Genomic DNA, 21,831 nt, shown 5'->3' on the forward strand with positions numbered 1-21,831 from the left:
ATCCTAGGCCCAAGAGAAAGGCATTGATTCAATTAATTAAAGGGAAGTAATTCTAAAGAGCTCTAGAGAATTTTAATCTTTAAGTATATAGACTAGAGACTAACTGAAACAGAAATCTTACCCAAAATGCCAGTCTTAGGAGACTATAAAATAGAAGGAGCCCAATCACCTATTCCCCTAATTAGCCAGCATTCTCTTGCCTGTTAGGAGCTAATAGAATACTGAGTCTTCATCTTAGAAAGTGCAGTAAGTTTTTACATAAAATAGGACAAAATAATATGCAATTGCTTTATGTGAAACCAACAACAGGAACTGTGCACCTGGGCAGGTTAGCTTCAGAGCTGCATTAATTCACCAGGATCATCTTTGATTATCTCCACCGGGCTCTGGAGGGGGAGAAAAAAGAATGTCAGGTGGGTCTTGCCTAATAGTTTCTGGGAGATGGGGGTGAGGCAATTGTGCTCTTTGCAAAAGGGCATTTGGTCGTGACTAAGCCTAATTCAGTGCCATCTAGTGCCTCGAGCGCCCACTGCCTGAAGGCCTTAGTGCTATGGAAATTGATGACAGCCAAGATGAACACTCCAGAGTCAAACAAGGAAGAGTCACCTGCCAGCAGGACCGTTGTTAGAGAAGGTTTACTTGATGACTTGGGTTGCTGGTGTGGACTGGTTTAGGGAATGGTAGGTATTGAAGGTTGAGCACCCATAATCTAGTAGCATAACAGTGACCAGATCACCAGTGCTAGATGGCTTTCACTCTGGGCCTGAGATACCTTTTCTCCAATTTATTTGAAGGGAGGGGAATTAAAGGAAAGGTAAATAAAGTGGGAAGTTCTTCCAATGAAAAAGATTGTGCGTAATAATAGAAGTAGGTAAGCTAGAGGTTTTTGGTTTTGCTTTTAAATATTTGTTCCCAAGTTATGGGAATTGGATTTTTCTTTTTCTTTTTAATCTGGGGAAATACATTTTAAAATAGAGAACACTTACCCCTCCTGGGGGATACTTAAATCCCTTCCACATCGTTCCTGCAATGAGAAGCATCCATAAGACAACAATCATTGTGAGGCTTCTCTCTCAGGTGGTGCTGTGTATAGAGGTAAATAGGTGGTTCTAGAAGGTGTGAGGTTCTACTCTGAGTCCTGGGAACTGGGCTGTCTTCATTAAAGACCAGATGGTGGGTGGCCCAGCATGATGGCTTCTGACTGGACAGCTCTTGAGGTCTTAACTGAAATGGCTCCAATGGCCATTTTGGGAGACACGTTCAGACAACAATTGTGACATCATTGGGGACTCAGGCTTGAGCAGCTTTGCAATAGTTGGTCACCAATGAAAACCACAGGGTTAAAGGGTTGGGGCTGAAGGTCCCTTATCAGAAGGAAGCAGTTCTTGGTGGTTAGGACTTAGCCTTTGTCACATCTGTATTAACTCATCACCTGCCAAAAAGGTTTGACAATTGTTTTTCCATTGCCAAATTCAATTCATAGCCATTAACTCAGAACTCATAGCTAGTCCCTCCAGCCAGTTTTCAAAGGCTGTAAATTGGATGGGACAAGACTGTTCAACTTTCTCCCTCAGACCTGGACTCGAACCAGCAGAGCTGCGGCCATTGGGTTAGCCACACAATCCTTGTGGATTACACCACCTGAGCTCCAGTATGCCTAATATATTAATGCAGGGAGATGCCAGCTTAATTGGAAGATTAACTGTGAGCAATTACTTTATATGCCATTGTTAAGCTGCTCATAGAAACCATCCTGCATCTTATGATATTGCACAGTTAAATCCTCATCATGCAGGGGGAAAGCCTCCTCCATCTTCCCTGATGAGGGAGCAGGAGAGATTGTTTACAAGGTTATTTCACAGCTGGAGAAACAGAGACACATTAAGGAACTTGGCAAGGATCACAGCATCGTGGTGGCTCAGCTAAACAATGTCTATTGCCTCTATCCACATCCTCACAGTTTTCTGAGGGCTTTGAGCCAATGGTCTCATAGAAATCCCGGGGCTGAAGAATAAAACCCCACCATCATGCTCTGATAGACCTAGGGCTAGGACTTGGCATCATTCCTTCTAGAGCAGCTTCCCAAGGCAATTTCCTGCTTCTGTAATCAGTGCATTATTAATACCCTCGGAGTTCAGTTTCTGTGACACTGAGGACAGCACTGAATAAAGATATATGAACTAAATGAAGGAGAATGAAAGAAACCCAGGAGTTGGTTTGCTAAAAGGGATACTGGCTTCCTTTTCAGCAGTCAGTAGTTGTTGTTGATTGCCTTCGAGTCAAGTACCACTCATAGCAACCCCATGAGCAAAAGGCCTGAAGCCCCTCTGCAATCAACAACATTTATCAAAGTTCATAGTTTCCAGAGGCATGTTATTTAGGAAGTGGATGCCACTAGTCCAGAGATCTAAAAAGTATCCTAGCTTCACCAATAAGCTGGCTTGTGCATGTATTGTTGGGTTGAGGTCGCTGTCACCAGTAAATCTTTCTCTACTGGTTCATTGTGTTAGTAAAGTTAGCATTTGCTGAATACTAATTTTCAAGTTTTGTATTAAATGTACTTGAAAAATTTATAGCAAAAGTAGTAAAAGATCTCTCCTATTTTACAGATGAAGAAACAGAGGCACAGAGAGATTAAACAAACTTGCCTAATGTCACACAGCCACAGTAGTAAAATTAGAACTTGAACACAAGTTCTACCAAAATAGGTGCTAAAACTTCTGGTCCCATCTACTATAGAGTTATTAGATGGCAACTATATTTACAGTTGTCTACTTTGGGGATCTATGCTGCTAACCTGAAGGTTTCACCTATCTGGTGGTTCAAATCCACCAGTAGCACTGGGGGGAAGCATTCTCTTGTAAGATTTGCAGCCTTGAAATCTCAGTGTTGACCAGTTATGAGTTGGTTCCAAATCGATGACAAGTCGATTCTATTTATAGTATTATCGTTAATAAGTGATGAGAATAGCCTTAGAAAGAAGACCTCTGAAGCATGATTATTAACAAATCTTTGCACCTTGACTTGGTGTTTCCCAAATTTGCTGTGTCTACCAGAACCCGTTCCTCTCAACCACCTTATTTTAAACACTTTCACTCACAGTTTACGTGCTATCAAATTCTCTGGAAATGAAAGAATCTGGTCTGAGAGATCCAGTTACTCACTCATAGTTGCAGATCTTCATCCAAAGCCCGGCTCCTCAGTTGTGCCCTGCTCTCCTTCACAGACCACTTCTCTTTCCACTTCAGGGTTGGAGGCTGAATCAGGTGATGAAAATAAATCTTAAAGGTAGAAGTAGTTTTCATTGATTGGCTCTGGTAACTGACTTTAGAAGGGCTACTGAAAGGACCCACCAATACTGTTTCCCACCAGTAACCACTTTTCATTCCACCTGGTCTGAAATTCCTCCTTTAAGGGGGGATAGAAAATAGAAATCAGGTGCTGTCTCCAGCAGACCCTTTGTAAATACCATAATGCTTTGGAATAAGTTACACATTTAGGGGAGAGAAATACTTGAAAGAATGCTGCTCCAGGGGGATAGGAGGTAGCCTAAGAGCTACCTTTGATCCTATTACATTCAGATTTCTAATTGGTGAAAAGACCTCTATTATCTTCCCCATTTGGCCAAAACTCCTAACTTGGAGAATAAATCAAGCCATCATTGACAACCAGGAATTTATCGACGGAAACTACTTACCATGAACTCTGGAAATGTGCCCATGTAACATGCAAGCCCAACAAAAAGCATCCAGCCAAGCACTATCATGATCAATAATAAAAATTTCTAAGACACAATTGTACAGTGTGTGATGATTCGCCAAGATCTTGGCAAAGGAATGTGCTCATGAAGCCCTCAGTTGCTGAAAGGCCCACATGTCAGTTACAGTCTTTGGCTCCAAAATATCTGCAACTCTCTAGTGGAGAATCTGGAATCTAGTAAGGCATTGTGACATCACTGGCATGCCCAGGTGACACAGAGAGATTCCCCACAAACCAATGTCTGAGAAGCAAGTTTTTGGACAAATTGTCTCACAACAACGCTATGAGGCCAGTACTATCTTTACTAATGAAAAGGCTGAGGCAATGATTTGTATGTTCTTTCTATGAAAAATGTCCAACCAGGTTAATCTTCAGGATCCAACTACCTGCGAGGCAATTGTGCTCTTCCTTGACAGGCTTTTGGAAGGTGTACTCCTCTCCTAGGTTTATGACAGTTGTGAATGAAGGAAGTGGCATTCTAGAAAAGTGAGACTCCCTCTGCTGTGTCCCTGCTAATTTTCTTTCCCATTCTGAGGACTTTCTCACACCATTTCATACCCACATAACTCAAATTCATTGCCAATGATCCAGACCAACTAATAGCTGACCCTCCCACAGGTTTCCAGAAGCTGTGAATCATAATGGGAGGAGACTGCCCACTTTTCTCCCTCGGAGCAGCGGGTGGATCTGGACCTTGTGACCTTGGGTTGCCATTGCAACTCACTGCCCACCGGCCACCACAGCAGCTGCTTCTGTTGATACTGTTTAAATTCTTTTTTAATTTGATTATATATTTTTCACCTCTAAAAATTCTGTCTTGTTCTTAATGTCTTTGTTTTTTTTCTATCATGTTCATGTTTTCCTTTATATCCTTGAACATATTTATAAAATCTTAAGGATCTTGTCTGCAAATTCATCATCTCTGCCATTTCTGGGTCTATGTGGTGTGAGAGATGACTTTTATGTAGGCTTTCTAGTCAAAATCTTCTTCTTGTTGTTGATGTTTATGTGCTGTCGAGTTACTTGCAACTTATAGTGACCCTATGTGCAACAGCTCTCAACCCTGTCCTATCCTTGGTCAAGTTCACTCTCTCTGACACACCTGCCTTTATTATCCCTGTCACTGAGTGAATCAATCTCATTCAGGGTCTTCCTCTTTGGTGTTGTTGACCTTCCACTCTTCCAATCATGATGTCCTTCTTGAAGGACTGGTCTGTCCTGGCAACATCCCATAATATGTGAGATGGGGCTTAAAAATCCTTGCCTCAAGAGAGCAACTTGGTTTCACTCCCTCCAGACTTTTGTTCTCTGGAGTCCCTGGTATGTTCAATACTCAAGTACAATTCAAATGCATCCATTCTTTTTCTGTCATCATTAGTCACTGTCCAGTTCTCTAAAGTATAGCATGTAATTGTGAAGTCATGGAATGGATCAGGCACATCTTAGTCTGTAGACTGACATTGTTGCACTTCAGAGGTCTGTAACATCCAGCAAATTATTGGGTAGGATTATGCATATATTATGATTGTCCTATTTGACAATCAACAGTATTGGATATTTAACTCACAATGCAAGTAAGATGCATGGAACCTTTGCATGGAGATAGAGCCATACAAATAAAAGTATATGAAACCCTACTGAAGGGATTGCTCAGTTTTAGCTTCTCACTAGGCTTAAAATTAGACACCCCAGAGGGTGTCATTAACAAGGAGCGACACAAATAAAGCATACTCTTTGGAGTCAGAGGTCTTCTGCTAGAAACCTCCTAGACCCAGAAAACAAAGAGTTATAGCACTAAAGATGATGAGAGATAGCAAGAAGCAGCAGAACAAAGGGACTAGCAGAAGACAGAGTGGTCGGCTTCCCAAACCACAGAGAGAGTGAGCAAAATGCCTTCAGGCTGAAGTTCACTAGCAGAGCAGAGTACCTCTAGGCTCTTATTAGGGGTGATCTGGTAGTCTAGTGGTAAGAAGCCGCACTGTAGCCCCAAAGGCACATGGTTCAAATCCACCAGCCGCTCTGTGGAAGAAGGATGGACAATCTCCTCCCAGGACATTCACAACCTCTGAAAACCCACCGCAAGGTCAGCAGCATACAAAAACAGCAATAAGCTCTTAGTGGTAGATCAATAGCTTACCTAAGCAGGGCCGAGGCAAAGCCAGCCCAAGGGGCCAAGAGTTTGAGAGCTAGAGAGAGGCTTTTTTTGCAGGCACCTGAGAAACAGCTGCTTTAACTGAAGTGCTATATCCTGAGTCTTAATAGTGCTAAATCTTATATTTCCCATATAAGCATAATAATTGATAATATTGTCATTATAATGAATTCACAAACTCAGAAGAGAAGCAGAAAAAATATTGTGTCAGGAGGGAAAGTTGGTGTTAGAATTAGTATTTCATTGTAAAGAAATACTGTAAACTTTGTTATGGTGCGCCAAAAGTAGCTTTATCTAGGGTTAGTATTATTTAAAACATCATGCTTGGGGGGAAAGAGGGTAAGTAAAGAGTAAGAACCTCAGTAAGATTAACACTGTTGCTGCAACAATGGGTATAAGTGCGGTGGAGATTGTGAGGATGGTGTAAATTAGGGCAAGATTTCAATGTTTTGTACATAGTGTCCTTATGAATCAGTTGACTCAATGACACCAAATAACAATCTGTTATGATCCTTCTGCGCACACTCTGTGATGTCTATTATATTGCTCTTTCAAGTGTATGAAATTTCCCACAATTCTCATCTTCCTGTGTGCTGCAGGAAATGCTTGGCCTAGGGATTGTGGGAGGCTCTTTCCCTGGTCCTGCCGATGTTTACACTCACAAGTACTCAGCCTTTACGGAGACGTCCAGAGGGGTTTTTTTCTCCTGTGGAGTTCTCCTCAGTACTCTGTTCTGCAAATTCTTGACATATATGCCTGCTTTGCACTGTTCTGTCTTTCTCTTCAATAAGACCTCTTACCTCTATTTGGGTCACCCCTCCCTGTGCTGCAGTCTGAAAACTGATTCTAAGGCAGTAGCCTGGATAATTTGAGGATTTACCTCAGTTGTTCCCTTTCTCTTAAAGATCACAGCCCTGTGCTGTCTCTTATTCAAATGCTGAAAATAAGTTTTCATAAATTTTATCCAGTGTCCTACTTGTTAATGGCAAGATGGCAACACCTCTAGTAGCTCAGCTTTCATAGGCAGAAGCAGAGCCTAACCTACTCTCTTTTAACTCTTGCATAATATCTTATAATTTTTGTTTTACCATTCTACTAGTGCTGAAAAGTAAATCTGGGTCCAGTCAGGAGGCAGTAGCTATATGGTAATTTCAGCTGGAAAAGCTTAAGGGAATTATCAACTGGCTTCATCTCACATATTTAGGGCATGTTGCTAGGATGGACTATTCTTTGGAAAGGGACAAAATTCTTGGAAAGGTACAGAGTCCACAAAGACTCCACAAAAGAAAGGAAAATCATCAGCCTGATGGATTGACACAGTGACTGCAGCAATGGGCTCAAGTATGTCAGAAATTATGAAGATGGCACAAGATAGGACAGGCTTCAAATCTGTTGTTCCTAGGGTTATAATGAGTCATACTCAACAGCACCTAATGATATCAACTAGGAATAAGAAATTACTATTATAAGAGATGAAGAGAGCTTTAAATATTACTGGGCTAGCATCTTCTGAAATTGAACCAGAATACTCAAAAGAGGAAACAAATCTGAAATTGTCCCTTTGTGTATGAACAACTGGATAGTGGAAAAGTCCAGACCAGGCTTGTTAGAGAACCACTCTCTGAGGAGCCAGTGCAGTTTGTTGGAAATCCTTCTGAAGAGGATTTTACTGACTGTTGCTAAAAACCCACTCTCTAGGTCTGTGCCAGTGGAATGAACTGAGAAGCTGCATTTTGCAAGGCTAGTGGAACTCACTAGCAAATTAACTGCATAGGTGCCCTTGAAACTCAAAATAGTGCAGTTCACAGAGATGCTACTGAATCTTAGAAAACATAAAATCAACAAAATCTGTGAAAGAAGTGAATATTCATTAAAAGGAACTCAGCTTGGGCGCTCTGGTGGCCTAGTGGCAAGAAGCTGTGCTGCAATCCCGAAGGCATGATGTTCGAATCCACCAGATGTTCCACTGGAAAGAGAGGGACAATTTTCTCTTGTGCTAGTTGGATCCAACTCGATGGTACACAACAATGGGGGAGTGGGGGGAGAAAAAGAAAAAAATCAACTAGAGAAGTATATGGAACAAAAAAATCATCAGCAAAGCACACTTCCTACCCACACGCACAACAAAATGACAACAGTAAATTTATACCTGCTGATAATCACATTATGTTGCTGTTGTTATGTGTCATCAAATCAAGATGGAACCAATTCCCAGCTGACCCTCTAGCGGGTCTTCAGAGGCTATAAATTGCATCAGAGGAGAATGTCTACCTTTCTTCCATTGAGCAGCTGGTAGATTCAAACTTTGGACTGGCAAGGCAATTCTTTACCCATAGAACTCCCTTATACTAGTCTTAACTGGATAAAATATATTAGTCAAGAAGCAGAGAATAGCAAAATAGACAAGAAAAAGTAACTCATCTCTGTGTTCTGCCATGTATTGAATTCTGTTCCCCCCAAAGTGCATGTAATATGATGTAGAGGCTATGTAATGATCCTCCAAAAAGGTTTATATATCTTTTGTTAGCAGGGAATGGGGTTTAAATAGCTGATGGTATATTCCTTCTAATGGATATGGTGACTTTGGCCATCTCATTTATCTCTTCCTTGAGTCTATTGTTTTGCCACATTCCTTGAGAGTCTGTTTTTGTTGTCATATAGCATATATCTTGAAGGTGGTTTCTATTGTTATATTGCCACAGAATTTGTCAAAACCCATTCTATTAATCTCCTTTGTCAGCGTGTCCTTTGCCATTTCTTGTCAGAAACTGTTGCCTTCCCAGGGTGAAGAACATCAATAACCACTTGCTTTCTCTGCAGAAGTCGGTAAGTCATGAACCTCCTGGACCAGAGAGTCACTGTGCCATTCATGATGGTGCTTTCACTCATGCAGCCCTAGAGGAAAGTGAGTGAGTCTCTTTTTTTAACCTGACTTCATGCAAATGAATCACTGGAACACCAGAGAAAACCAAAACACATGGAGATTTAAAAAAAAACAACAACCAAAAAACAAACAACAACCTAAAACCAACAAATGCTGGAGGAAACAAGGACTTTCCTTCATAACTAACAGAGAGGGCCTTCTCAACGAGTTGGCACCCTGATCTTGGACTTAAATCCTCCTGAACTGTGAGAGAATAAATTTGTTGTTCAAGTATAAAAAGAGTACTTCCATCATGAGGGGAGGGTGGTGGTGTCTAACCTCCACTAACTCCACAAGATGGGAGAGTCCCCATCTACAATGCTGACAGCACAAACCCAGTTCCTACAAACTTAGACATGTCTCTAGGCTTCTGCACCTTGTCCTATCAATTCTAAGATCAACCGTGCCTCCCAGACTTCTTGCTGCTCTGCTCTTTGGTCAGCCAATCTGTTGCCATGGTCGTTCAGAACTCACAAACCATACTCACAATGAAGAGATTTATTAGGGAATTTACCAGGTTACAACTCAGGTTGGAAACAATACAGTTCTTCAGTCAGGGTAGATTCTCATGTGTGCAAACAGCTGCACAGCTTGAGGTCAACACTGCAAATCTCTTAGTTCTGCCAATTATAGTATCTCCCCCACAGTCCACCAGTAAGCTTGAGTGAAAGCCCTTGGTACTGGCTCTGTGGGCTGCAGTTTCCATTCAGTGTCTCACATTGGCCTTTGGTGGTCTGCTACCTCTGCTGCTACTGCTGGTGCAGTGTCTTAATCTTGGTTCATCTCTCTCATAGGAACCACTGATCTACTTCTTTCTTGCTAGTAGCAAAACCTCCCCTTTTCTCTGCTTCTAAGCCAGCCCAATTTAAGCACCGCAGGATGGCGGCACAGACCAATCCCCTCATTAGTAGTCTACACACCTGGTTTGCCTGTTCCTACCCAAAAGGCATTGTTCACTTTATGTCAATAGCATCGTCCCACCCAACTATGTGGCAAAAGTCAATGTCAATGGTTGGAAAGTCATTTTAAGCAATCCTCCTGCCATACCTCAAAAACAATCCACTTGTGTTATTTCTGCTAGAACAGCGTTAAAAAACTAAGAAAGCTTCATATAAGGGACACACTTTAACACAAAAATAATATTAAAAAATCAAAGGATAGAAAACAATGTATTAAGGAGTGGCAATATTACTCTCCAATAATGTAGACTTTAAGGTAAATACCAGCGTAAAGAGGAAAAGAAGGACAATATTTACATAATGATTAAAAGACCAATCCAGCAAGAGGATACAGCTATAATAAATATCTATGCATGCAATAAAATATATAAAACCAACTTAAACAGGATCAAAAAAGAAAGCAGTTTCACAATAACAGTAGGAAACGTTAACATATTGTTCTCAGTGAAACTCAGCAGAGACATAGAATAGCTAAGCAACACAATCATCCAATTTATCTCATAGGTATATTCAGAACACTCCACCCAGCAACAGCACATTTTTTTTCCAGAACACATGAATCCTATTTCTTTTTTTTTAAGATTCTTTTGTTGTTGTTGTTATGGGCCATCGAGTCGCTTGCGACTCATAGCAACCCTATGTACAAGAGCTCTATATACGCTTTTCTATCCTGTGTCAACCTAGCCATCTCAAACGCACTCATTCCCACCGCTCCAGTCACAGAATCTATCGAGGTCTTCCTCTCCTTCGCTGCCCCTCCACTCTGCCAAACATGATGTCCCTCTCCAAGGACCAGTCCCTCCTTGCAACATGCCCAAAATATGTCAGATGAAGCTTCAGAATCCTTGACTCCAGGGAACATTCTGGCTTCACCCTCTCCAGGACAAACCTGTTTGTTCTCCTAGCAGTCCAAGGTATATTCAAACTCTTCTCCAGCACCACAGCTCAAAGCCAAGATTCTTTTAAAATTTTATTTTATTATTTTTTTCCTGTGTACCGTCAAATTGGATCTGATTGGTACAAGAGGAGATTGTCCCTCCTTCTCCAGCAGAGCATCTGGTGGATTTGAACTGTGCTCCTCTGGGATTATAGGGCAGCTTCTCGCCACTAGGCCACCAAAACTCCCTATGAGTCATATTTCATGGAATAAAGAGACCACCAAATATAACTTAAAATGTACAGTCAGCAGAGGATAAACTAGGTGTTTGGGACCTTCTAAAAACCAAATCCTAATATGCATCAAAAGACATTCCAAAAGAGTAAAAAGAGACTGGGGAAAATATTCAGAAATGATATATTTGACAATGGATTAATCTCTAAAATTTATAGAAAACTCCAACACCTCAATAAGAAAAGGGGGGGGAGAGAAGTCTACTTAATAAAGGGCTGCTTGTTTCTTGGGACAAGCTGCTTCTATTTCATCTCTTTTTCTATCTAACAATGTGTCTATGTTGTGGCAGCTACTACTACTGATGTAGGAGACAATAGACAGCATATTATTACTAATTAGGTGCTATATATTTGGTTTCTGCACAAATAGAGCCCTAAATACAACAGAATCAAACCCTGCCCAATTCTGTGTCCTCTTCACAATCTCTGCTGCGGTTAAGCTCATTTTGCAGTCAAGTGTATCAATCCATATCTTTGATAAGCCTTCCTCATTCACAGACTCTATTTTTCCACTGTCTTCTGGGTACTGAGCCCTCTTAATAACATGCCTAAAGTACGTGAAATAAAGTCTTAACATCCTCACTTATGACAAACATTCTAACTGCACTACTTTTAAGGCAGACTTATCTGTTCACTGTCCAATTTTAAAGCTATTGAAAATACTGATTTAGGTCACACACAAACACACTAGTCTTCAAAGACATGTCCTTACTCTTTAGAACTTTAAAAAAGGTCTTCAGCATCAACATATGTTGTTTCCATAACTTCACCTGAAAGACAAAACCTGTCAGTGTTTAAAATAATGAGTTTGAGTAAGGCAGTTTGTTAATGGCCAACAAAGAGACATTTTGTTAACATTCCTGAATAGCAAAATGAATTTATGAGTTTTGCCATCACTTGCTATGGAACAATCACGTACCTTTGAATACCGTTTTGTTTTGCTATATATGTTACTGAAACACACTTTTTGAGTTGTGGACTAGTGAATGTGAAATGGATTTAACCTTCCATTTACACTATTTGTTTCAATGTAAAAGTGTGGAAGTGTCTCAATGGAAGGAAAATTGGCCTGCAGCCTAGTGTAGTTAAAAGCAAATAGAAACAAAACTCAAGAAACAGTGTTTCTCTTCTACTATTTTTCTCTTGTTTTTACTGTGTTTCATTCATATACATTGTTGGTTATTTTCACTGCGTCCCTCCAACCACCAATCTCTTCCACCTCATGATTTACCCCCTCCCAGCCCTCGTGTCCTTTCTTCGTCATTTCTCTCTTGACAGATGCTCCCGCGCTTCCTTCCAGCAGGCAGGGTCCTGCTAACCCCACTCCTGCTGGGCTCGCTCCCTGGGCTGCAGAGCCCGGCTGAGCCTGCGGCGCCGAGTGCAAGTGGAATTTCCAGTCCGGGAAGGGGCGGGGCTCGGACAACTGAAGAAGTTTGGTCCTCGGCGGCTGCTGTCCTGTGGTGGGGCCGGAAGAAGTTTCGGTGTTTGGGGTCGTGAAACTTGCTCCGGGATTTGACTGGCGATGGAGTTCGACTGCGAAGCTTTGCGGCAGCTTCTCAGCAAGGTGAGGCCCGCGGGCTGGGCCGAGTCTCGGGGCGAGGGGCGTCTCCACCCTCAGCCCTGTTAACTTAGCCCTCATTTCTCTGAGCTGCCTCGGGACTTGGGCGCTGGCTAGTGAAGCTGGCTGTAGGGAGCGCGCCCTCGGAGGCTGCAGGTTTGATGCCGTCCCTGCCCTCCAGAGTTCCGGGCTCTGGTTCCGCCCCCCTCGCTCGTGGTTTTGGTTCCCCCACCTCCAACCCTTGCGGTCGTCTCTCGCGGCACCAGATTCCCGGGCCCTAAAACGGCCCCATCACCCGCCATGCCTTTAATCTCGCATTTGTCAATCCTGGAATGACATCCTCTTTTTCTCTTGACTTGCAACATTCTTCTAATGTAAGATCTAACCCAGTTGTCACGCCCTGGAAGACTGAGTTATCTCTTTTCTCCACCAGCTTACAAAAAGATCGTTTATCACATTGTCGAGTAAATTTTATTTACAAACTTTACCTCTTCTGTAAACTCTTTACCGTCAGAAACAAAATGATACTTTTGTATTATCATTCAGCACTGTGTGCCTGATCAAAACAAAAAAACCAACCAAAAAAAAGGAAAGAAAAAATACCTCATTTCCGTTGAGTCTGACCTGAATTCTGAAGCTGTAACTCTTAAGGGGAGCAGACTGCCTCATTTACAGCCCCCACCCCGTGGCTGATGAATTTGGACCCCTGACATTTATATTAGCAATCCAGCAGGTTACCAGGTCTCCATCCTGACAACAAATTAGGGGCTAAATAACGTCAGTGAATAAAAAGCCCTGATTAGATTTAAGAATGAAGATAGTTACAGACCTGTGAGAAACCCTTTTATGTTAATATTAAAAGGTTGACTACTGAGGGAACTGGCCCTGCATTTCTGAGGTATGAGTAGCACAGCTAGTCAGAAGACTCTGCATTGCATAATTATAAAAACAAAGGATAGTTTTATGTTCAAATAGTGGAAAATGTTGTACTGTGTAACAGTGAAAGTGAACAATACAGATACATTTTGGAAACATTCTCAATGGAAACTAATTGGAAATTGTATACAAAATTTTGATAAAATTCAAACTAAACGTTTAAGCAGTATGTTCTTTAGGGATATTAATCATGTGATATAAATGTGGAGGGGGAAAAGTAAAGAAATGAATACCCTGTGGAGGCAGAGGAATGAAATGGACTGCTCAGATGGATGTTAGGGTATAAGAAATGACCTAGGTCTGGGCTAAGACCTTGCTACCTACCAGCTATATGTCGCTATCTTAAATACCGATTTAAATGAATTTTAAAAAGGTGCTAAACAGCCACGTCGGGCTGCTGTTAAGTGCCGTGGAGTAGCCTGTGACTCACAGTGACGCTATGTACAGCTCTGAACCCTGCTCTGTCTTGAGCCAATTTCATTGCCTCTGACACACCTACCACCATTACCCCAGTCACTGAGTCAGTCCATCTCTTCCAGAGTCTTCCTCTCTCCTACACTCCCTCCACTCTTCTTAGCATGATATCCTTCTCTAAGGACGGGTCCCTCCTTGCAACATGCCCAAAGTATGTTAAACAGAATGGCTATGGCTACCTGATTGGTACAATTAATAGATCATATCCATCATCTCAGAAAGTTATGTTGAATAGCACTGTTTTAGATCATTGACTTGACCTATTGCTTATTTTATTATTACTTTATTACTTTCAAAATGGAATCATGTGCAGTGATTAAAGGCCCGTGTGTCCTGAATTTGAGCTGAGCTGTGGCTTCCTAACTTGTTGTGTGAGTCAGCAAGTTGCTTTGATTCTTTGACTTACTTTCTTTTTTCTTCTTGTAAAACGAAACAATTATAAGCCTGCAGTGCAGTGGACTACTTTCTATGGCTTTCCTAGCCTTGGTGTTTGTAACTCTCACCACATGGCTGCATAGGCCTATGCAAATGTAAGGGGTTTTGAGCCTACACAGAGGATAGAATAGTTTGCTATATTGTAAATGGTACCTTTTGGGAGAGGCCTTGCGAGTAAGATGTGTAGATAGCTAATGTGGGGATTGGTCAGCTTTGCCATACCACCAGGTTTAAACTGAGCCATCTCAAAGATCGGAAACAAACATTTTGCTACCATCAAGAAAGAAGGGCAGCTTGTCCTTTGGACCTAAGGTCCATGTGCTTTGCTTCTTTGATGACAGCTATAATACTGGAGAGGGGTTTAGACATTGAGACAATGGCAGCATAGGCAATAGAGTCCCAGTAGACTGGCATGATACAGAACTGTGGTTTTCTGGCCCACAGTGTAAGAAATCTGAGAGCCTTTGCAGTAGGAGGCTTACTGGTAGACTGGCAGTTTTACTGACTCATGGAGTTCAGGGGCCTTATGGTTAGGAGCTGTGCTGTTAACCAAAAATCACATGCTTCAAATCCCCTAGCTGCCCCACAGAAGAAAGATGGACAGTTGACTCCCATGTAATTTACAGACTTTGAAACCCATTGGAGGATCAACCATGAGACCATTCTGACTTGATGGCAGATGACACATAACATTAACAACATGGAGCTAGAGTCAGTTAGTTGTATTTGGACCGAGACTTGTTGTTGAGTGGGATGCTACTGGCATTTAAACAGTGACAGAGTTAAAAGAGCTGTGTAACCAGACGTCTGGCTAAAAGAGGCCTTCCTTTGGCCACAGCTGAAAAGTAGCTGTTCTAGTTGAAGAACTTTATCCTGAGAGGTTTTTTTAAACTAAATTATAACCTGCAAAGGCTTAGAGAGTGGAGCATGGCACGTGCCTGACTTCATAGGAATCGGACCATTGATACTGTTGGTTGGGTTGGATTCTTTCCCCTTGTGAAGTTAGTGGAGGTCAGATTCTGATGCCCCCATGTCCATGCTGTTTTCACACTGCCTCGGGATTATTTTTGTAAGGATTTTTTGAAATATGTAGAGCTTATAGCCTAGCACATGTAAGTATTCAGTTAAACATTAACTAATTGTTCTGTGGATCATAATTTTATTTGGATTTCATGATCATTTTTCTCTTTTCAGTACAAATTTAGAGACCTAACTGTGGAAGAACTAAAGAAGGTCAATGTGTTTTACCCACATTTCAGATATTCTGTGGACACCTATGGTAAGAATTGTGTCTGCTAGTTTTTGCTTTGTTATTTAATCTTATCAATTGTTTGATCCTAGAGAGTGGCAGATTCTTGCTTTTAATCTCTCTTGTACTCTGACTTGGAGTTATATTCTGTGACTTAACGTTTCTGAGAAAATGTTAATAAAAAAATACATATATATTAGTTCTACTGCTGCTATAACAAGTTGGCACATACTGAGTATCTTAACTTAAATTTTTTTTTTATTTTAATGTGTGATGGTTTTTATTTACAACTTTCTTGGAAAAAAGAGGGAGACATTGAGAACAGTTTAACACAGAGTATCAGTGCTAATCCTGTCAGATCAAAAAGGTTCCATCTCAAATACCCATGTAATTGTCCAAAGATATACAACACTGAATTTGGTATATGCAATTTCCTCTATGAAGTACAGTGTTCATAATTGCAAAAGAAATAAAATCACTCATTAAAAACTGCATTAAATGAAATCTTTTATATTTAAATTTATGTTGTTCCTGGTAATAAATAATACATGCCCAATGAAGTCAAAAGCTAGAAAAGCAGTTCTACTTCTTGAGTGCACAATTACAACAATCATTTTCTGAAATGACCACCTTTCAATTTATCATGAACTACTTTGAACTTACTATGAGATATAGTCAAAGTTGGAAGAGAAGAAGTAGGAAGAAAATTGCTTTTTTTGGAGAGATTAAGCTCTCCAGAATCAGCATGGTAAATAAACACATCCTGTTGAAGAATTCTAAGTGAAACAAAATTAAGGTAGTAAATTTCAACTCACCGTGAACTGCCTTAATTTGTTCATTAAATTGTTTAGTGTCATTCTTCTAACTCAAGTGTGTTTAATTCTTCTAGCTCATCCAAATATTCCCCCATTAACAGATTTTCATCAACAGGAACTGCATCAGTCTTTCCCCATTTTCATCCAGAAAGCTTCACTTAATTTGTTTTCCTCTTTTTTCTGATGTGTGTGTATGTGTTGCAAACTGGATGCAGAAAGAAAGCAGGGACACGAGGAAGTGAGTTCTGTAAAAGAGGGAGGGCTGAGGCAGAGGTCCTCTCACAGCATGGCACTGTGAAAAGGCCCCTTTCTTAGTCTCCTGTGGTTTTTATTTAGTTTCAGCCAATCATCCTAAAAAAGTTCAATCTCTGGAGACTATATTTTCCTTAAACTTAAGTGTTGCCAACATAACAATGGGTAAGCTTAATCTTTAAACTAAGACCAAAGTTCAGACACAGTATCCCCTCCGGTGGGAGGCTGGGCAGAATTCTCTGTTTGCAGAGGGTATCCAGTATCTCCTCCAGGGGGCTGGGTGGAATTCTTTGTTTGCAGAGGGTGCTCAGTCCTGTCTGGACTCTGATCTCAGCTATGGCCCGGCTGTCACTTTGCTGGGGAATTCACATATATATGCTGAATCTTTCGAGACTGGCAACAGTAAAACCTGTCTCATCTACATCTCTTGGAATGTACAGGCTTACATCTTTGTCATTTACACTCAGAGAATAGCCTCATCACCACCTGCTCCCTGCATGTAACGGGTATCATCCGCTTCCTCATCATCATCATTAACCAGTTCTGGACGAAATTCAGACACCTCACAGCCACCGATCACTAGTGCTTTCCTTGCTTTGAAGTCTACTTTTCCTTCTTTCCATTTCTTGCTCGAGTTTATCAGTCTTTTCTTGTCTTTTACTTTTTTTTCCATGTAAGTAAAGATTCTAGAGTGATTTTGATAACATTGGGACCTAAGGCAGAATGCTCTTTCTCAATGAGATCTTCTAATGAAATGTTATCATCTTTCTATTCTTTCCTTTTATCTTTTTTCAACACAAATCCAGGAGGTAGGACATGCCAATACATGAACATATCACCCCCTCCAGGGCATACTCCAAACCAGCCGTACTTGTTGTTTTCAATAGTTTCAAGGAAATGCTTGCACACTATTTGCGTTTTGGTGTTTTGTTTTTTTCTTTTCCTCCTCTTTCTTGTGCTTCTTGTTCACTACTTCCAGATTTTTTTTTCATCCCAATTATCCATACTCTCTTTTTCAAGTTCTTCATCTCTTGCATCAATGTAAACACTTCATTTTTCACATTTTATCTCCAACATCAAGTCATGAGAAAATTTACACTTATCTCCTTCAGTACACTGTCCTTGTTTGAAGAATGCACATACTACAGATTTGGGATCTGCATCTTTACTTATTTTCTGAGCAGCAACTATAAATTTGAACAGTTCATTTAGCTCCTGTAACTCCTTTCTTGTCATCTTTCTTCAGTATCTTCTCAGCTTCACTCTGTGCTACCTAGCATGGATTTTGCTGACCACATTTAACTTGATGAGTGACAGCTTTGATAAACTTCTGCTGCTTTGCTCCTTTCTTATTCTTTAGATGGAAGTTTTATCTTTGATGATCTTCTCTTTTTTTTCTGTTCTACTTTTTTGCTCTTCCAGCCTGAGCCCATTTCCTGGGGGGCATTATGGAGACAGGTGGCACTGGCCAGACTTGTGTGCAGTGGGACACTATCAGAGGCTCCAGCCGCATGACTGGAGGAGAAACAACAATTTTTTTTATTTTATATCCTAAATATACCAGCTGCTCTGTGGGAGAAGAAAGGGCAGTCTCCTCCCTTATGATTAACCGCCTCTGAAAACCCACCATAGGATCAGCTATGGGTCAGTTCCAACTCATCAGAACAAAACATACGTTAGAAGCCAAACTATGCTAATAAGGTGTTGGTAAACCTCTGTTCTTTTCTGAGTACTCTGTGGGAGCTCTGACGGCCTAGTCAGTAGGAAGTTGTGCTGCCAGCTGAAAACTGACACCTGTTTTTTTGTTCAAATACTCTGGAAGCCCCACTAGAATGGGAAGTCTCCTCCTGCGTGATGTAGAGCTTTGGAAACCCACTGGAAGGTCAGCTATGAGTTTGTTCTGACTTGATGGCCCTGAGTCTGAGTCTGAGTTTTGGGGGGAAATCTCACCTCTTGCGTTTTACTATATATAAAAGTCATTCATGTTCTTTAGCTTGTTCCTTTCCTCTATATTCAAAGCCACCAACATTGTATTTCTTTCAGATCTCCTTCTGACCACATACAGGAAGGACTCTCTCCTTTACAGAACTAATGTGATTGGATTAAGGACTCCTAGTGGCGTAGTACATAATATATCTGGTTTCTAACCATGAAGTTAGTGGTTCAAATCCACCAGGCGCTCTGTGGTGGAAGAGGAACAGGCTCTTCCCATGGACCCAATGGAGGATAACTGCAAATCTGAACCAAAGGCAGTGTGTTTGGTTTGAGTCGTTAGATAAGCGCATTCGGCTGATACAGAAAAATCTCTGTGTCAGTATCCTTGAGTTTATCACATCAAAAAATTGTTTGTAGAATATATAATGATTTTACAGATTTCAAGTAATAGAGTGTAGATTTCTTGAGGGGAGCATCATTCTACTGAACATATGTATGGTTGATTTTAAATTGTTAATAACAATTTTTGTTTATCTTATTGACTTAATATTTTTACTTCACTATCTTTCAAAAGTTTCTGACCAAAACTCATACATGGAAATATAATTTATATCATAATGCCAAGCTGAGTCTAAGATACTGTCTGCATATGTTTTTATACCACTGTTTGCGTGTGTTTGTTTTCCCTGCTTCTGACTGTGTAATATGGTGCTATTTTTTCTTTCCAGTTTTTAAAGATAGTTCCCAGAAAGACCTGCTGAATTTTACTGGCACTATTCCTGTAAGGTATCAGGGTAAGTTTGGAATTTGAAAAATGTTGGGACTTTTTTTAAAAAAGCAAGTAATTTAATGAGACCATATTCATTTCTTTAATGCTGTAGCATTCTTTGGGATGGTAGTGCAGCTTCTTGTCTAATGCTGTAACATTCTTGAAGTATTTTCATATACATCCGGTTATGATGTATACAGAACATTATAGGACTACCTAGTGATAAGGAACTGTGCTGCCAACTTAAAGAGTACATGGTTCAAATCCACCAGAAGTTCCATAAGAAAAAAGATTCTCCTCCCTTCCTATTTATTACCTCTGAAAACATGCTGAAGGGTCAGTTATGGGTCAATTAAAAATCAATTGTACATAACAACAACAGATGAAAACCAGCAAGTTTAATTTTGTTAAAGAAAAACTTAATTGAATGTAAGCTATTGTCTATTACATACTACAAAGATACTGAGTTCCTCTTCTAATATGATACAGCATTATCTCCATTTTATAAGTCAGACTGAATCTCAGCCTGGCAAGTGACTTACCCAAGGCTATTCAGCTAGTTGTACAGGTGGTCATGGTGTAGGGGTAGAATTCACACCTTCAAAGCAAGAGCCCTGCATTCAGTTCCTGACCAGTCTGTCTAATGTGTGTCTGTCACCTGTCTGTCTCTGGATACTTGCTTGTTGTTATGATGCTTAACAGGTTTCAGCAGAGCTTCCAGGCTAAGATGGACTAGGAAGACTGGCCTGGTGATGTACTTCCAGAAGTCAGCCAGTGACAGCACTGTGATCACAAGAGAACAAATCCTAACCCGTCACAGAAATGATGCAGAAAGGGACAGTGTTTCCTTGTGAATGGGATCCTATGAGTCAGGATTGAATGGACAACAACAGACAACAGTGTCACTCCTATTGATAATAATCGGTAATGTTTTGTACCATTCAGTAGGAACTGACCCTAGGTAACTCCTCAGTAAGTTTTCAGAGGCAGTAAACTACACAGAAGGAGATTGCCCATTTTCCCCCCACGGATCAGCTGGTAGATTCGAACCACATGCCTCTGGGTTGGCAGCACAATTCCTTACTATTAAGCCACCAGAGCTCTCCGAAGTAAAGTTAAGGACTGGAATTTCAAATGTCAATAGAGAAGCTTTAAAACTCAGGTGCCACTAAACATCACATTTTAAAATGACTTAACAGATTAAAATAGCTAAATGTTTAAACAAAAAGGAAAAAACTCTCACATTTATTCCCCCTGTACTTAATTCTTCTGTTGTTTTGACCTACTTTCTACTGTCTTCTGTGTTCATTGAGTACTAACCTCTTAGGTAGACATAAAGAGTTGCTTGTACTTAGATCTCCAGAACACTTGTGAAGTTGTGGTTCTGGTATATTTCTCTGAGGTGTGCATACAATTCCATCATTAAAAACTCATTTCTTTTTTTCCCCCTTGTTTATGGTTGTGTACTGTTGAGTTGGATCCGACTGGCACAGGAGGAGATTGCCCCTCCTTCTCCAGTGGAGCATCTGGTAGATTCGAACCACATGCCTTTGGGATGGCAATGCAGCTTCTTGCCACTAGAGCTCCCTCAAGAACTCATTTATCTTTTATACTACAAATAATTCCAGAAGAGATTAGGTCTAAAATCAGTATATATTGTTGATGTTGTTAGGGGTCATCTCGTCATCGTCTACTCAGAGAGACCCTATAAACACTGAAACCATGCCCTGTCCTGCACCAGCCTCAGAATGACTGCTATCTTCTGGTCCATTGTTGCAGCTATTGACTGTACTCTGTTTCACTGACCCTTTCCTTTGCTCGGCATGATGTTCTTTTCCAAGGATTGTCCCCTTCTGACAGCATGCTCCAAGTATGTGGGATGAGGTCTTGCCATCGTAGCCTCTAGGGAGCACACTGGTTGCACTTCCTCCAGGGTGGACTTGTGTGCTCTTCTGGTAGTACATGGGAGGGTCAGCACTCTCGCCATCACTACCCATTTTTCTTCAGTCTTCCTAGTCATTGTACAGTTTTCGGATGCATATTGAAAATATACAATTGGGTGGCCTAGTGGCAAGAAGCTGCACTGCAATCCCAGAGATATGTGAATCAAATCCACCAGATGCTCTGCTGGAGAAGGAGGGGCAATCTCCTCCTGTACCAGTCAGATCTGATTTGATGGTACACACAAAAAATAATAAAATTTTTTTTTTAAAAAAAGAAAATATACAATTGACGCAATTGAAAATACCATGGCCTAGATGAGGTGCACGTTAGTTTTTAAACTGACCTACTTGACAGCAGATTTTCCCAATGGAGTGCATCTTTTGATTTCTTTCTTTTTAAAAAATTTTATTACTTTTATTCTATGTGCCTTTAATCGATTTGACTCTACAGGAGGAAATTGCCTTTCCTTCTCCAGTAGAGCATCTGGTGGATTCGAACTAC

The 21,831-nt window shown here is 40.8% G+C and overlaps 1 protein-coding gene and 1 pseudogene across 3 annotated transcripts in view; one reads left to right on the forward strand and one right to left on the reverse strand.

The window, feature by feature from the left end:
* Nucleotides 1–12,485: 12,485 nt before the first annotated feature.
* The window catches only part of UEVLD (UEV and lactate/malate dehyrogenase domains), a 57,439-nt gene continuing 48,093 nt past the window's right edge, over nucleotides 12,486–21,831 (forward strand). Inside the window, exons 1-3 of one of the 3 annotated variants that reach the window (XM_006892022.1) lie at nucleotides 12,486–12,527; nucleotides 15,561–15,645; nucleotides 19,346–19,411. In XM_006892022.1, coding sequence (XP_006892084.1) covers nucleotides 12,486–12,527; nucleotides 15,561–15,645; nucleotides 19,346–19,411 — 193 coding nt within the window. Of the gene's footprint in view, nucleotides 12,528–15,560; nucleotides 15,646–19,345; nucleotides 19,412–21,831 lie in introns of those variants that run through there. The other 2 variants (XM_006892023.1, XM_006892024.1) reach the window with 2 other exon arrangements.
* Nucleotides 16,554–18,129, reverse strand: LOC102851839 (annotated as a pseudogene).

This window comes from Elephantulus edwardii, unplaced genomic scaffold, assembly GCF_000299155.1.
Source record: "Elephantulus edwardii isolate Elephantulus edwardi_28Jun2011 unplaced genomic scaffold, EleEdw1.0 scaffold00109, whole genome shotgun sequence".
Taxonomy (NCBI): Eukaryota; Metazoa; Chordata; class Mammalia; order Macroscelidea; family Macroscelididae; genus Elephantulus; species Elephantulus edwardii.